This window comes from Oreochromis aureus, linkage group 10, assembly GCF_013358895.1.
Source record: "Oreochromis aureus strain Israel breed Guangdong linkage group 10, ZZ_aureus, whole genome shotgun sequence".
Taxonomy (NCBI): Eukaryota; Metazoa; Chordata; class Actinopteri; order Cichliformes; family Cichlidae; genus Oreochromis; species Oreochromis aureus.
The window spans coordinates 35,823,136-35,839,777 of NC_052951.1; the positions used below are offsets into that span (position 1 = coordinate 35,823,136).

At 42.9% G+C, this 16,642-nt stretch overlaps 2 protein-coding genes across 2 annotated transcripts in view; both read right to left on the bottom strand.

Moving 5' to 3' along the window:
• Positions 1–9,050, bottom strand: part of tmprss15 (transmembrane serine protease 15) — a 41,284-nt gene extending 32,234 nt beyond the window's left edge. The window contains exons 1-9 of the mRNA XM_039618201.1: positions 8,984–9,050; positions 8,347–8,459; positions 8,144–8,268; positions 7,917–7,984; positions 7,672–7,814; positions 4,533–4,643; positions 4,339–4,458; positions 3,719–3,769; positions 3,664–3,684 (exon numbers count right to left, since the gene is read on the bottom strand). Coding sequence (XP_039474135.1) covers positions 3,664–3,684; positions 3,719–3,769; positions 4,339–4,458; positions 4,533–4,643; positions 7,672–7,814; positions 7,917–7,984; positions 8,144–8,268; positions 8,347–8,458 — 751 coding nt within the window. The 5' untranslated portion in view covers position 8,459; positions 8,984–9,050. The remainder of the gene's footprint in view (positions 1–3,663; positions 3,685–3,718; positions 3,770–4,338; positions 4,459–4,532; positions 4,644–7,671; positions 7,815–7,916; positions 7,985–8,143; positions 8,269–8,346; positions 8,460–8,983) is intronic.
• Positions 9,051–10,185: 1,135 nt separating this feature from the next.
• The window catches only part of LOC116329742 (macrophage colony-stimulating factor 1 receptor 2-like), a 33,713-nt gene continuing 27,256 nt past the window's right edge, over positions 10,186–16,642 (bottom strand). The window contains exons 16-22 of the mRNA XM_039618525.1: positions 13,203–13,291; positions 13,001–13,123; positions 12,798–12,909; positions 12,583–12,682; positions 12,386–12,512; positions 12,219–12,300; positions 10,186–10,964 (exon numbers count right to left, since the gene is read on the bottom strand). Of these exons, the coding sequence (XP_039474459.1) occupies positions 10,906–10,964; positions 12,219–12,300; positions 12,386–12,512; positions 12,583–12,682; positions 12,798–12,909; positions 13,001–13,123; positions 13,203–13,291 (692 nt within the window). The 3' untranslated portion in view covers positions 10,186–10,905. The remainder of the gene's footprint in view (positions 10,965–12,218; positions 12,301–12,385; positions 12,513–12,582; positions 12,683–12,797; positions 12,910–13,000; positions 13,124–13,202; positions 13,292–16,642) is intronic.

The window sequence follows — 16,642 nt, forward strand, 5'->3', positions numbered from 1 at the left end:
AATCTGCACATTTTGTAGCAATCTTTAAATCTGTAAATCTTACTGTCAAGTCTTACTGTTATTTAATGGTCGGGCATTGCACAGCAATAAGCATTTCACCACATGTCGTACTGTGTATGGTTGTGTGTGTGACAAATAAAATTTGAATTTGAATTTGAAACCAGATCATGTCAGACTCCAAGAGCCTGCTGTGTGGGGTACCACAGGGCTAAGTCTTGGGACACTATTCTCTTTCTTTTGTATATTTTCCCCCTGGGTCAAATAATCAGGAAGTTTTTGATGTGTCTTATTGTTTCTATGCTGATGATTTTCAGCTCTACTGATCTTTTATGAGAATTGAATATTTAAAGTTGTCCTTCTTGATAACTGCTTTGGTAATATCAAACAGTGGCTCTCTGACAACTACTTGCAGGTGAATTCTGACGAGACAGAAACCTTAATTATCGCCCCTGAGAACCGAAAAATGCCTCTTCTGTTAAACCAAACCTCAGAAAACTTGGTATTATATTTTTCTAGCCATGTCTTTGGAGAGTTATTCTCTTTGATTAATCAGAAACTGATGTTTGTCAGCTAAGAAATATTTCAAAGCTTTGAACTCTGGTATCAACAGCTAAGTGAGAGATGATTATTCATGCCTTTATTTCATCTTGTCTTGATTATTGTAAATGCTTTTTATAGAAAGATCTTGACAACCTGCAGTTGGCACAGAATGCTACTGCTAAGCTTTTGACCCACAAATGAAAGAGACAGCATATTACTCCAGTTTTAATCTCTTTACATTGCCTACCAGTACATTTTAGAATTTATTTTAAAAAAGTAATCCTTACTTTTAGAGCCTTATGTGGTCAAGCCCCAGCCTGTATTTCTGAACTTCAAGAACCCTACACCTCTTCTTGCAGTTTGAGATCTTCCAGTCAAAAACTGTTACAAGGTGTGAAAAAGGGTCATTATCAGCAGAGGTTTCAGGTGAAACCATTGTGAGACCCTGCCTCACCCTATCATGAGACTTGTGATAGTGTCTGGGATGGCATCTCAAAACCGGATTGTAGGTGGCAGACCTCTTTCAATCCATCTGTCTTCTCTGTCCAAAATCTTGCCCTGTTGAAGTGGCTCTTCTTCCTTGTGGCTGTTTGGTCTCACAATGTAGAGTTCTGAGCATTCTTCGCTGCACTGCACATACACTACGTTGTTAAGTTTGTCTTTGGGATGAACCAGTTTGTGTCTGAGTGTGTGGCTAGGTCTGAAGTACACTGGGATGTTGTGCTTGGAGAAGACTCTCCTGAGTTTCTCTGATAAACCTGCTACATCAGGGATGATGATTTTGTTCTGGTTGTCCTTCTGATCCTCCCTCGTTGGTGTCTGATGTTCTTTTCTGTGCATCTTTGCTGATTTGAATGCCTTGGAATGCCTTGCCTAAAGGCTTAGAGTGAACATTTTCTGCCCAGTGTTGTAGGGTCCTGATTATTCCAAGTTTGAGTTCCAGAGAGTGGTGGGAGTCAAAGAGGAGGCACTGGTCCGTGTGTGGGCTTCCGGTAAACTTCAGTGTTGATGTTTCCATTCTTCTCAACGCACATGGCACAGTCCAGAAACAGCAAACTGTTATGCTTTGTGTCTTCCCTGGTGAACTTTATGTTTGTATCCACTGAGTTGATGTGAGCAGTGAAGGATTCCATTTCTTGGGTTTTGATTTTGACCCAGGTGTCATCAACATCTGTACCAGTGGCTAGGTTGCTGTCCCTTGTCTGTAAACCCTTGGTGATCGTGGCTCAAGAGTTGGGAGTTTGCCTTGTAATCGGAAGGTTGCTGGGTCGAGCCCCAGCTTGGACAGTCTTGGTTGTTGTGTCCTTGGGCAAGACACTTCACCCGTTGCCTACTGGTGGTGGTCAGATGGCCCAGTGGTGCCAGTGTCTGGCAGCCTCGCCTCTGTCAGTGTGCCCCAGGGTGGCTGTGGCTACAATGTAGCTTGCCATCACGAGTGTGTGAATGGGTGGATGACTGGATGTGTAAAGCGCTTTGGGGTCCTTAGCAACTAGTGAAGTGCTATACAAATACAGGCTATTTACCATTTAAACTATGTGGTGGTCTAACAATGTGCAGATGTGACTGGGTGTGAAGCTAGTTCTGTTTTCTAAGGAGCTATCATTTTCTGTAGTCTGTAGTTGTTTTCAGATAGTCTCCACTGCAGGTGGAGGCTCCCTGAGCCTGGTTCTGCCGGAGGTTTCTTCCTGTTAAAAGGGAGTTTTTCCTTCCCACTGTCGCCAAAGTGCTTGCTCATAGGGGGTCATATTATTGTTGGGTTTTTCTCTGTATGTATTATTGTAGGGTCTACTGTACAATATAAAGCACCTTGAGGTGACTGTTGCTGTGATTTGGCGCTGGATAAATAAAATTGAATTGAATTGAAAAAGTTGATTTGAATAGGTGCTCTGAAATGTTGTAGGTGGCTGAGGGGGCGCTTTTTGTCTCTGAGCCAGAGAGGACATCCATGGCTCCATGTAAAACAATTTAAGATTCTAAGAATTTCGATACTAAGTTGTGAAAATAATTGGAGCATATTTTTCTTCTCTGTCATAAAAAACCCAACACGGTCAATGCCATTATCCTCTTCAAGTTGTTGTAGGCAACTGATGACTGTCTTTTTGTGGGATGTTGTTTTAAGGCTTCATAGGTATTGTTGTCACTGGGGAGTGTAGTATTTTCTGTGTGATTATCAGTTTTGTTTGGTGCACCTCTCACACTCAGGGAAGTGACGGCCGTTTTTTCTTGAATTGTGAGGTTAGACAGAGGAATTTTTGCAGTGGAGAGAGTAGCTGAAACCATCGTGATTTGCTCTGTTCAGGTTGTGTTCATTTATTAATCCCTATGGCTGTGATAAACAGTTTTTGTTTGCAGTGTATAAAATTTCCGAAGTTGCCCTTCTTTTCCTTTAATGTGTTGGACCATCCGAGCCTTTTATCCACAAACTTAAAAATGTCCTATAAAAAAATAGGGGAGGGGAGGAGTGTTTTAAAGCTGATTGATCTTGTTCTGGAGTACATCTATTGTGAAATGGGCCTGTCTCATCCTTTTTCTGAAACCTGACTGAAACTTTTCAAATAAGCCATTCCTCTGCAGATGATCTGTTAGCTGTTTGACAACTACTCTTTCAAGGATTTTTGAAATGAAAGGAAGGTTGGAGATTGGCCTATAATTAGCTAAGACAGCTGGGTCTAGAGATGCTTTTTGAGTAAAGGTTTAACTACAGCCAGCTTGAAGGCCTGTGGTACATAGCCGATTATTAGAGATAGGTTGATCATATTTAAGATTGAAGCATTAATTAATGGCAGGACTTCTTTGAGACCCAGACACGCGGGTGTGTGTTACAATGTGTGTGTGTTGCAGAGTGTGTGTTACAGAGTGTGTTACAAAGTGTGTTACAGTGTGTGTTACAGAGTGTGTTACAGAGTGTGTGTTACAGAGTGTGTGTTACAGTGTGTGTTACAAAGTGTGTTACAGAGTGTGTGTTACAGTGTGTGGTACAGAGTGTTACAGAGTGTGTGTTACAAAGTGTGTTACAGTGTGTGTGTGTTACAGAGTGTCTGTTACAGTGTGTGGTACAGAGTGTGTGTTACAGAGTGTGTGTGTTACAGAGTGTGTGTTACAGCGTGTGTATACCAGTCTAACCTGATGATCCAGCGACAGAAGCTGCTGCTGTTGTATTTGTCTGACTTTGATGAACTAAACAACCCGATTGGGCCCCTCAGAACAAACTGTCCATCACATGCTGTTGCTATAGAGACAAGAGGGATGACAGCATCACAGGAAGTTAAATGTTTTTAATGAACACTGTGCCCAACCACCTCTATCCCATGTGTACAGGAAAACATTTGTGGAGATGTTTCTTTAAGAGATCTTCTGCTTGTGCTGCTCACTGTTTGGGAATAAATTGGAGGGCTCAATCAGAGAGCCATGGTTACAGTGTAACAGTACAGTCTATTCTAGGCTCTGGAAACAAGTGGACCTTTCACGTCAACACAACAAACACTGAACTGACCATAGAGACACCAAACACAGGAAAAGAGCCCAGTGACGTCCTAATGAGTTACACACAGCTGCTGTTATTAAACCAGTGAGGCAACCTGGTCTCAGAGCTAAAGCACAGGAGACGCTGATGGTCTTTAAAACAGCCGGAGTGCCCTGAATGCACCACAGCAAAGCCCAGTGCTACTCATCCTCCTGATCGTCTACAGACCGTCACACAGACACACACACTCACTCTCAGTGATTCTGCACCTGCACAGGAGCTCTACAGGTAAACCTCCCCACAAATGTCAGATATAAAGAGAAATCGTCACTGACCACAGAGAGCATCAGTTTCATCAGAGGCATCGGGACAGTCGTCCACTCCATCACATAGCTGACTAGTCAGAATACACGTCATCTCATCAGCACAGGGAGTTTGATAAGGACCACACGTTACTGCAGGCAGAGAACAGAAAAATGTTAAAATGCCTGCATGAACATCTGGAAGGATGCACCTGAAGGGGCGTCACCTCCTGTAGGGTTGATGCTGGTCCCTGCAGAGACTGTTGTTCCAGATGTTTGAGATGCAGTTATAGCTGCAGATGCTGTTGCTGCAGATGTTGTTCCAGATGCAGTTAATTCTGTAGATGTTGTTACAGATGGAAATGAATAAAATACAATAGAATGGCACTTTATTGCCAACAAAATTATGGCTGCTCCACACCAATTGTGCTGGAGTAAAGTATAAATAGGAGACAGGAGAAATATATGCAATCAAGAGAAAGGCACACATTGCAGAACAAAGTGCTTGGAAGCAGTGTGGAGAAAAGACTTGGACTGAGTATTGAGTCTGTGTGTGAGTGTCCTGATGAGGGTTACTCAGACCATGGCTCAGATTGGTGGTGGGTGGGCAGGGGTGCGGTGTGGGCAGGTAGTGTTTATTAACAGTCTAAATGGCTCAGGGGAAGAAGCTGTTTGAGTCTGGAGGTGTGGGACTTGACTCACATGAGGCACCAACTAGAGGGCAGTGAGTCAATAGGTGGTGGACGGGGTGCGAGGGGTCACCTGTGATGGCCCTGGTTTTCCTGAGACAGGAGGCTCTGGCAATAGACTCCAGGAGTGTCAGAGGGCAGCCAGTGAATTTTTGGGTAGTGTTATGACCCTCTGCACTGCCTTTCTGTTTTCAGTTGAGGCCCATGAGTACCAAACACCAGGCAGGAGGAGAGCACACTTTCCACTGAGGAGCAGAAGGCCAGCAGCAGCTCCGGGTTATTCTTCCTCAGTACACGGAGGAGGTGCAGCAGCTGCTGGGCCTTCTTCACCAGGGTGATGGTGGTGTGGGTCCAGGTGAGATCAGCAGGGAACTGGGTGCCCAGAAACCTGAAGGTTCAATTCAATTCAATTTTATTTATACAGCGCCAAATCACAACACCAATCGCCACAAGGTGCTTTATATTGTAAGGTAGACCCTACAATAATACATACAGGGAAAAAACCCAATAATCACATGACCCCCTATTAGCAAGCACTTTGGTGACAGTGGGAAGGAAAAACTCCCCTTTACCAGGAAGATACCAGCTCCTCTGTGAGTTTGAAGCTGCTGTTGGGTGTTGGGGGGCTCTGGGCATGGCGTTGTATTTAGTGAGGGCTTGGATGCCTCTCCACCCCTGGCAGGGGTTGTTATCAGCCAGGAAGCACTTCTCATCCAAAGTTTTCGGTTAGGAAAAACCCGGATGATTTGGCCGCTGTCACATTTTCTACACAACACTTAATGGAGAAAAGAGCAGATCGAGTGAAGGTCTCCAGGTCCTGCTCCTGTAGCCGGAGGAGATCATCATCTGGCCATGTGTCCCGGGTGCTGGGAGGGGGTCTGTTTCCTGAGGGGGGTGTAGGCAGGGATGAGAAGCAGAGAGAGGTGGTCAGATTGTGCCACGTGGGGAGGGATGTTGCTCTGCATTGCTGTTTAGATGCAGATGTTGTTGTGTTGTCAGGGCTGTCTGTAGAGACACAGTCAGAGCTCCACTCTGAAATCACTTTGTTTGAATGTGAATCAGAACCTGGTTCAAAGTTTAATTTGAGCAGCTGAAGAGGAATAAAGAAGCTGGCCTGGACCCATGACTGAGGATGAATAAACACATGAAGCCATCCCCACCAGACTGAGACTTTTCTCTGCAGTCAGGGAATCCTGAACATGAACCCCTGAGAACCTGTGCAAGTGAGTTGTGCTATCAGTGTTTTAGGCTACGTTCACACTGCAGGTCTTAATGCTCAATTCCAATTTTTTGATCAAATCCGATTTTTTTGTCTGCTTGTTCACACTACAAATAAAATGTGACCGCAAATGCGCTCTAGTGTGAACCCTCAAAGCGGCCCGCATGCGCAAAAGAAGACGTCACACACAACGCGCTCTGTTTAGACCCAGAGCAAGCAGTATTGTTTGACTGATGGCCTTAATATAAAGACTTGTTTCGGACTTTACGTTTCCCAATTTTGCTTTAAGTTATAAAATTATGTTGTTATTTACAAATGGCCTAATAATGATCCTTATTGCTGTTTTAGAGGAGCGGTGCTTCAAAGGATAGTTGGAAATTTCTGTCAGAATCTGCAGATTATACAGTACAAATAAAATGTTCACGTTTCTCCAACGTTGTCTTCCCAACAGTTTCACTGGATGGCCATGAAGCGTTCGCGATCTCTTATCGGGCGCTTCTCCGGCGCTGATAATTGGCGTCTGTCTTGTGTCAGTGATGTAAAAGACGGATTTAATGCGACATGACCGTTCAAACAGCAGTCGCTTTCTGAAACATCAGATATGTATCGGATTCAGTACCACATACGAAAGTGACCCAGATCGGATTTGAAAATATCGGATTTGTGCCGTTCACACTGTCATACCAAGATCGGATACGGGTCGCATAGGGGCGAAAAAAATCGGATTTGATGCGCTTTCGCCTGCAGTGTGAACGTAGCCTTAGATTAATGTGTCTGAATGTGAACATAGGTACAGCATTATTACACTTCCTGTGAGAAATGTTTGTTTTACTCTTTTGTGTTTAGAGCAGAGGTGCTTGTTCTTTGTTCTTCTGCTCAGGTAGTTCAGGGTGGGGGTGGGGGTAGGGGTGGGGGGTGGAGCCTATCCCAGCTGTCACAGGGAGGGAAGCAGGGCATAACGAGTCCCACTGCATAACAATCATCATTAAAAAAAATTAAACCTAAAGTTAACCTTCAGTTATTTACTGGTAAACACCAATAAAATAATCCTTATTGTAGACATGTCTGTCAGGTTTGTTTGGGTTAAAGTATGATGGATATCATCTCAGTGGAAGCATCACAGGGCCGATGCCAAGCACTCTAAAGTCTCCAATACAATAAAAAATAATGGTATTATACAAACTAATGACATAAACAAAAACATCAGCAAACATCACTCACACGTGTCCTGTTTAACTCGCTGTTGGGTTGTTTTTGTTGCCTTAAAGCTCAGCAGACCTGCACAAGTGTTCTGTTTTTATCTTTTATGTTCAGCACGTTGAACGTTTGTGTGATAGAATAAAACTGATATGAAATGTTTGGAGGTCCGCAAAGCCACGAAAACGTGTAAACTTCAGCTTCACGTCTTTCACCTCCAAATTAACAGCTGTTGCCTTTTCTGTGACATCACACACTCACCTGTGATGCTGATAGTCTTTGTGTCAATCACCAAAACTCCACCTTCGATCCTCTGAAGCCCTGCCCCCAGCACCTGCTCCACCTCCTTCACATCAATCAGCTGACTGAACCGGAGGGAGAAGGTCACCACCACGCTGCCCCGACTGACGACACAGATCACGGTTAAAAAACTCGTCATCAGATTTATTAACAGCAGATTAAAGGAACTGATCCATAAAATCAGTTGGGTCGATCAGACGTCCGACCTGAAGTCCTGAACCCAACACGACTCGTACAGCTGCCGGAGCTCGCTGGCGCTGAATGCCTCAGAGACCTGCCGATCAATCAGAGGTGTGTGTTATTTTTCAAGATAAAACACAATAACTGCTCCATGAACCTGCTGTCTTTCCACAACACATGCCACTGGCATCTGATTTTTCAGGATAAAAACCACTGACTACTGTTTTTTCAAAATAAAAGCCTGGGGTCTGACCAGCTGCTGCACGTCGAAGGCCAGAGATTTGAACTGTGGGCTGCTGAAGTTCTTCAGCTCTTCAGAGAACACGGCTCCCTCCACGATCACCATCCGACCCATCAGCTGCACAGGCTCGGTGGCACCTTGGCACACAAACAGCAACATCATCATTATCAAACATCTCGAATAATCAGCTGGTTCAAAGCAGACTGCGAATTTACCTTTGGGCTTCAGGCTCAGCGATGAGACCACGGCCAAACCGATGCAACAGATGAGCAGAAGTGACGAAATGATGATGAGGAGAATCTCCAGAGATGACAGGCGGCTCTTCATCCTGCACAATCGATACACAAATAATACTCGATCATACCAATTGATCTAATGCTGGGTTACGAGCCACCTCTCTGAGCTCAAGTGTTTCACTAAAAATGAAGACTTTCTTTTCAAATTAAAACTCCTCCGTTTGTCCGCAGACTCACACAAAACCATTTTATTCAGACCACGTACAAAAAGGAAACACAGAAAACAGAGTGGCAAGCAGCGGCCTGGCCCATAGAATATCACAGCATGCATATTTATACACAGAATAAGCTGCATACAACCTGTGCTGCTGTGTGCTGATGGGTTTTATCATCTTAAACTTCCTGGCTCTCTGGTGTTATCAGCTGCCGTGTTCACTCTTTTAATGAGTGACGCTGTGACTTATTCAGCTAAATTCATTTACAGTGACAGTAAAGACAGAGTTCTGTGTCTGCTACTCTTTGTATGCAGTACATGTCAGAAACACAGATTCATGGGTATGAAGTTCCCTCGGTCACAGTTTAAATTGTTTAAATGTGAAAAGGTAAAAGATCTCACCTGCTGCAGATCTCAGATCAGCTGCTCCTTCTCTTCTTCTGCAGGTGTGCGATGACTTGGAATCACAGTGAACATCTGACTGTTAATCTGATCTGTGATCAGCTTTTATCCAGCTGGAAATGACTAATGACTCATTATCAATACGACAGCTGATAAGAAATGATCAACAACACTGGTGTTGTTTGGAGTGCAGAGCCAGAGGACAAAGCACACACACACACAAACAGACACGCACGCACACACACACACACACACACACACACACACACACACACACACACACACACACACACACACACACACACACAAAGAGTGTGACCTCTGCTAACCCTGGACTCAGGCATTCCAGGTTATTACCATACTCTGGTTCTCTGAAGCAGAGGGGCTGCTGTGGACCTTTACAGCTTCCACAGGCCTCAGGAGAACAACATGAACCTGTAACATGATTAATGAAGACCAGAGCTTCATCAGTGAGACCCTGTCTGCAGGTGGACGAGGTTCAGGACTGTAAAACCTGATAAACGATCACCCTACAGTCCTGAAACAGTCCTGAAACAGTCCTGAAACAGCTGGTAACAGATGAAAAACAGTTTGTGTGTCCATTGTAAGAGAAAGAAGAATGATGTTAATAGAGGCACAACACAAAGGAGACACTGCAGCATGACTTAGGCTTTGGAAGAGGCCAAAAGAGGCTAGGCACACCAACACCTGAGCTAGCTGTGAAGTCAGCCAGGTGGATGTTACCTAGCTGACTTCACAGCTGACCAGGAGAAGAGAGGTCAGCTAACTCTGACCCAGCACCACAAAGAGCCAAAGGTCACAAACCAACGACAGGAGAAAGTTCACGCAGAGATCTTAGTTTAATGACCCCGCAGAGGGCTGATCCACCAATCAGCTCACAAACAGTAATGACGTTTGTAGTAGGCTGACTTGGTCATCATCATCATCATCAGGAAACATGTGAGGTCTGAAGGAGCTTCAGGAGTTTCTCCCTCGTGACACACATAACTCAGAGGATGCTGACACTGGCTCCTTCCTGCTGTGACTTTATCACAATCTAAAGTCCAGCTGCTGTAAACCTGTCAGGTCATCTACCTTAATCTGACCCGCCCCCGCACTTACCTGACAGCTGGAACAGAGACTCATTAATCATCAGTAAATAAAGATGTAATTAACGACGGCGGTGTGATGAAGCTGTTCAATGACTGTTAAAGTTTTACTTTATTGTTCGTTACCTGTTCACACAATAGGCTCCGCCCATCAACTTTGAACACTGTCTCCGTGCTTATCGCAGGTACAAACAGGTAAACAGAATCACTGACGGCACTCATGTGTGTTTCCTCCTCTAGCTGCTCCTTGTGAAATCATCCAGAGCAGGTGACAGGTGAACCAAATCATCACAGAAACTTTATTGTTACACAAACATCAGACGAGCATTGGCAGGTTTATCACAAAATACACAGTGAGCACTCAGAACGCGCACGGAAACAGCAACCAACCCAACACGCTTAGAAACGTGGCTCACAACACGTTACACACAGCTGTGAAGTCGGATGAGTTTCACACTGAACATTTTATTTGATAAAGAAAACCAAAGAAAGCAAAACTAATTTCAGATATTTTACAACCAGAAACATCAGAAGAATTAGAAACAGGATGGTTTGTATAAAAATGATCATCCACCGTCATGACTCGACTCTCAGCATCAGAGATAAAAAACGCCCACATCTGGAAACATTCAATGTAAGTTTAAAAAACAACATCAGAATCAGAAGATCACACATAGTTTAAAGCTTTGATCCGCTGGTGTGACACAGAGTTTGGTTGGCGCTGCAGTTTGTCCATAAAGTTTTCAGCAGTGAGGACGAGTGTCCTCAGCCAGGAGATATGACCGGGTTCTCAGTTCTGATTGGACGAGAGGTTCAGGAAAGCTGGTAGATGTTCGTCATCTTCGACTCCTTCCCCTCGTCGTCGTCCTGCTCTGAAATCAGGACGACATTTTATTGTGATTTCACGGCTTCATCTCTCAGAGTCACACACAGTTCAACCAATCAGGACAGTCTGTGACTGAAATCCCGAGGGAGAGGTCAGAGGTCATGGCATGGTCTCATTGGAGGTGAAGGTGTTTCTCACATTCAAACTGAGTCATCCTATCAAATATATGAACACCTGATTAACAGATTCAACAGTCAGGTGTCATTTTACTGACACGATGCATGAAGGAAACTTTAGAGACCTCTTCTCATCTCCTCATTAACCAGGAGACAGTCTGAGCAGATCTCAGATCTGCCTAATTAAAACCTGTTTGGAGCTGCATCATAATGTTCCACATAACTTTATTTATAAGTATACGGTTTCATGAAAGCCAAAGGAAAGCCTGGGTTCAGACTTTATTCTTATTTCTGTTTTACAGGCGCTTCAGATCCTCCGTGCATGCCTTTACTGGTAATAATACACCCACAACTCAGATTCATTTATTCATACAGAGCCAGCTCACCTCAAGCTGCTCAACCCTGGGAAGACCCAACAATCAACTGATCCCTATCAGCTCTGAGCCTCCATGTTAGCATCAAAACATCAGCATGACTGAGGACCACAAACACACGGCTCACGTATCACGGATAAGATCCAGTGAAGAGCTGCAGGATAGAGCTGAAGCCTGGAACACAACACCAGGGTCTGTAGTTTGAAACTCACAGCTTCTCTGAGGGCACCATGAAGGCACCGCAGGTGTGTGTGAAACCTTCATTTACCTTCTGATGGAGAAAATGATCTGACTGAACAGAGAGAGGACCGTGACCACATTTACTGCCTCTCTTATCATCACAGCAGTTCTTAGCTGAGGTGACATAAAAAGGGTTTTCCTAATGACCTTATAAATCTGATACACCTGATACACCTGTGTCAGGTAACAAGCGTTAGCGTTAATGATTAATGACTGCATTAATCACAACATTTCTAATCGACTTCAGTTCTAAAAACTCATCTCTATAAACACATAACAGTCACAGAAGGTTTTGTTTGTGGTCTTTGGACCAATCAGGCTTCGGCTTCAAACCTGTGAGAAGCTCAAAAGACGCCATTAATGCGCCCAAACTCATCTGACTGGGATTCAGTCTCGTTAAACACTGATCACGTGATTACATCTGCACCCCAGGCGTCTGCCACCAGCACGACTTCATGATGGTTAAAGATTCTGACCCTGCAGCTCTACCACAGAAACAGGTGAGCTCACCTGGCTCCTCATCCTCTCTCTTCATTCTTTCTTCTTCTTCTTCTTCTTCTTCTCTGCACTCGTCGATGTTCCTATAAGTCGGCTGAGGACACAAGAAGAAGAAGAAAGATGATGAGGCACAGCCTGTTAGACGACACCAAGGGCTTGTAGGCCCTTCACGTCCTCACCTGGTCGCTGTAACGTGATGACGTATCATTGGTAGAGGGGAGGAGTCTGCTGATGAGCTGACCAATGGTTTTGAAGGTAGGTCTGTGTGTGGGCTCAAGGCTCCAGCAGAGCTTCATCAGCTGATACCTGCAGAGACAGGTGAGCGTCACTTTCAAAAAAACTTTACTAGCATTGACACGAGCGTCTCTGAACTCACATCTCAGCTGGGGCGAAGTCAGGCTGCTCCATGTGGCCGCCATCTTTGATCATCTTGTAGAAGTTGGTGTCCACGGCAATGTTTGGGTATGGGCTCTTTCCTGGACAGGTTAACATTAGACTGTCTTAGAGAATGGCTGCTGAATGTCACGTACTGCTCATCACCAGAGCTGAAATGTGACTGGCTGAGGTGGTGCGTGGTGTTGCCATGGTTACCCAGAGAGAAGATCTCCCAGAGTAAGACTCCATAGGACCAGACGTCGCTCTGCACCGTGTAGATGCACTGAAAGATGCTCTCTGGAGCCATCCACTTCACCGGGAGGCGGGCCTGTCAAAATAAAACATAGAGTATCAAAATAAAACACAGTGATTGTTAAAATAAACAGCAATGAGTATCAAAATAAAATATGAACACTGACATTTCCTTGAACGATGTAACTGTCATCATTGCGAATGTCTCGGGCCAAACCGAAGTCGCAGATCTTTGCAACATGACGATCAGTCAGCAGGACATTCCTCGCTGCTACGTCTCTGTGGATACACTAAACCACACAGGTGAGACGCACAGGTGAGACACTGGTGATTGTTGTGAAAAATGATCCCATGTGAGTGTTTCCTTACATTCCTGGTGGACAGGAAGTCCAGACCCTGGGACACCTGGTAGGAAAAACTCATGAGGTCACTGACTGAAAGACCATCTGTCTGCACACCTGTGAGAAAGACAGTGAGATGAGTTCTTTAACTGCCATAAATGTAATTTATGTCAGTTTGTATAATATATTGTGTTTATGTATGTTATCTACTTCCTTTATTTATTGTTGTTCCTTTTGGGGTAGGAACCATGTTACATTCTGTGTTGCGCACAGGCCCCTTTAAGTGGCGCAAAGAGAAGTTAAGAAAGCATGTACAAAGAAGCTAAGTTGTAAGTTAAATAAGATAAGATAAGATAAGATAAGATAAAACTTTATTAATCCCTCGGGTGGGTTCCTCTGGGAAATTCGGTTTCCAAAAGCACAGCATTGACAGAAGTTACAGAAATTGAGCAGAATATTATATATATACACATATATAAATACAGAGACATACATAAATAAAATATACGAAAGGGATAAATAGAATAAATAGGAATAAGGAATAAGAATACAAGGCAAGTAGAATAACTAGGAATAAGAATACAAGGGAAATTGCACATTTCAAATATTGAAGTCTATTGCACTGTTGACTATTAACAAAAAGTATTGCACAGTGAAGTGAAGAGGCACTACAGTTTGGTTGTTCCCCCCTCCTATGTAAGTCCTCCTATGTAAATAAGTCACAAGAAGGTTTAAATAAGCTGTTTCAAAGTGAAAGGAAGCTGTAAAGAAGAGAAGAAGAAGTCGGGAAGTGTTTTGTTAAGTTTTTGTTCCTGAAGCGGACTAATTCCTTCATGGTTGCATATAGCCAGCGAGGTACATTAACTGTGCTTTGTTTATTGCGCATTTGTTAACTTTAATTTAAATGTTTACTTGTAATATTTATGTTTGATCATTCTGTGCATTTATGTAATGACAGTTTGACTGTAGATTTTATGATGGTTTGGAGGAGAAGTGTACGGTGGCCCCTAGAGACAAAACACGTACAAAATCCAAAACACATGCAAAATCCAAAAACACGTACAAAATCCAAAACACATGCAAACTCCAAAACACAAAATCCAAAACACATGCAAAATCCAAAACACATGCAAAATCCAAAACACTTACAAAATCCAAAACACAAACACTTACAAAATCCAAAACACATGCAAAATCCAAAACACATGCAAAATCCAAAACACATGCAAACTCCAAAACACTTACAAAATCCAAAACACAAACACTTACAAAATCCAAAACACATGCAAAATCCAAAACACTTACAAAATCGAAAACTCGTGCAAAATACAAAACACGTACAAAATCCAAAACACATGCAAACTCCAAAACACATGCAAAATCCAAAACACATGCAAACTCCAAAACACTTACAAAATCCAAAACACAAACACTTACAAAATCCAAAACACATGCAAAATCCAAAACACTTACAAAATCGAAAACTCGTGCAAAATCCAAAACACATACAAAATCCAAAATACATGCAAACTCCAAAACACATGCAAAATCCAAAACACGTGCAAAATCCAAAACACGTACAAAATCCAAAACACATGCAAAATCCAAAACACGTGCAAACTCCAAATCACAACGGAAGTGCTCCAGGACGCTAGGGGCAGTGTTGAGCTCGATTTGCAAATGAGACGGTCTAGTCTCCGTTCCGCTGCCCAGGTTGCCTAGCAACCATGATACTAACCGCTGGAAACGTGTCATACAACTTTGTTCGACAGAAATGAAGGAGAACGTATTTTGTTCATTTGTTTGTTTGTTTCTACAAGAGCTTTGTGTGATTTGATAAGTATCTTAGGCTGAGACCACAGGACTGTAAAAACATGATTTTTGGGCTTCATTTCTGTACTGAACGGTCATTTTAAGATTAGCTAGTAAATAACAATTAGCTAATGTTTTTCATGAGACTAAAGTCATATCACTTTGGTAATGTAAATATAATATGGACAATATTATAGTTATTATATTAATCATTATTAGCTATTACAGCAGTGAACATGAACTCTGTGTCAAATACTGAGCCTCAGTACAGATTCAAGTTGCAGTTATTTATATGTCCTATCACCTTAAATCTTCACTCAAAGACAAGTATCTCTGACAGTGCATATATAGGTGTATCATATATAAAAGACAAATGTTGTTCCTTCAGTATGTTGGCATTACTAAATTTGGCTCATTGCTTACATATATTTATAAAAAGAAAATGTACAAGCAGTGATAACTGTTTCTGATAAAATGAAGATCAGACTGATATATGAAATATTCCTTTATTGGGTCATAAAATCAGACCATGTCATAACTGCTTTAAGTCATACAGAATAGATATCAGAGCCTTAAACAGGCTGACTTCTGCTAAATGGGTCAAACTGGGCAGAAAGTCTACAAACACATAACATCCTTATAGAATATGATGTAACACTATAGATCAACTTAGCTCAGAATATATAAAGCATATAAACAATTACAGCAATATGATGCAACAAACACAGCAGTGCTACTAATCCAAAATACTCAAAGCTTCATAGAACTGAAACAAACATTTATTTTTAGCTCCATTCTGCTGCTGATACATACTTTAGGTTTCTGAATATTAAACTTGTTGCTGCCTTTCATAGTGTGTAACTTGAAGGCCCTGAGTACTTTCTCCCACACTGAAAACACTGGGATGATAACATTATTTGAACATTACCTAATAAGACTGATTCAGGACAGACAATTAGTTATTTAAAACTTTTCTAGCAGTCCTTCACAAACAGGGAACAGTCTGTCTATTCTCTCCATCTGTCAGCTGCTGCTGGCTCTTCCTCCTCCTCTTCCTCACACACTGCTGAGTTTGTCCTGGTGGATCATCAGGGGTGCAAAGCCTCACAGATGATGTGCAGCAGTGGGTCCCTCAGTCTGTCCTCACTCTGGACACTTGCAGTCGTCACACATGGAAATCAAATGTGTGATAAGCTGCAGGATTCAAACACAAGTGTAACTTATAAATACATGTTCATACTTTTATTCCACAATCAGAGAGAGAAAGAAAGAGAGAGAGTGCAGGACAGACAGACAGGTGACAGTCTCAGGTGTACACACTGCTACAAAACAGCACAAGAGAAGGAGGATTTAGTGTTTGTGTTATTACGAGTGCTAAACAAGAAGAGTTCCAGATGGTCCAGTGGACACATGTGTGACTCCTGTGATTAAAGCATCTTTCTTTCAGCTTAACGAGTGAACCGTCAGCTCGTTCAAACACACGTTAAAGTCCGTTTGGCTCGACACCACCGAACAGAGGCAGCAATATAACATAGCTAACATTAACAGTGCAGTGAATCCTGCTTGTGCCGTCATATTCAGGACTGCAAACCGCACAGCATTCACTGACTTTCAGCTTGTTGTGTTTGTGGATTTATCCATAAAATAATCACATTC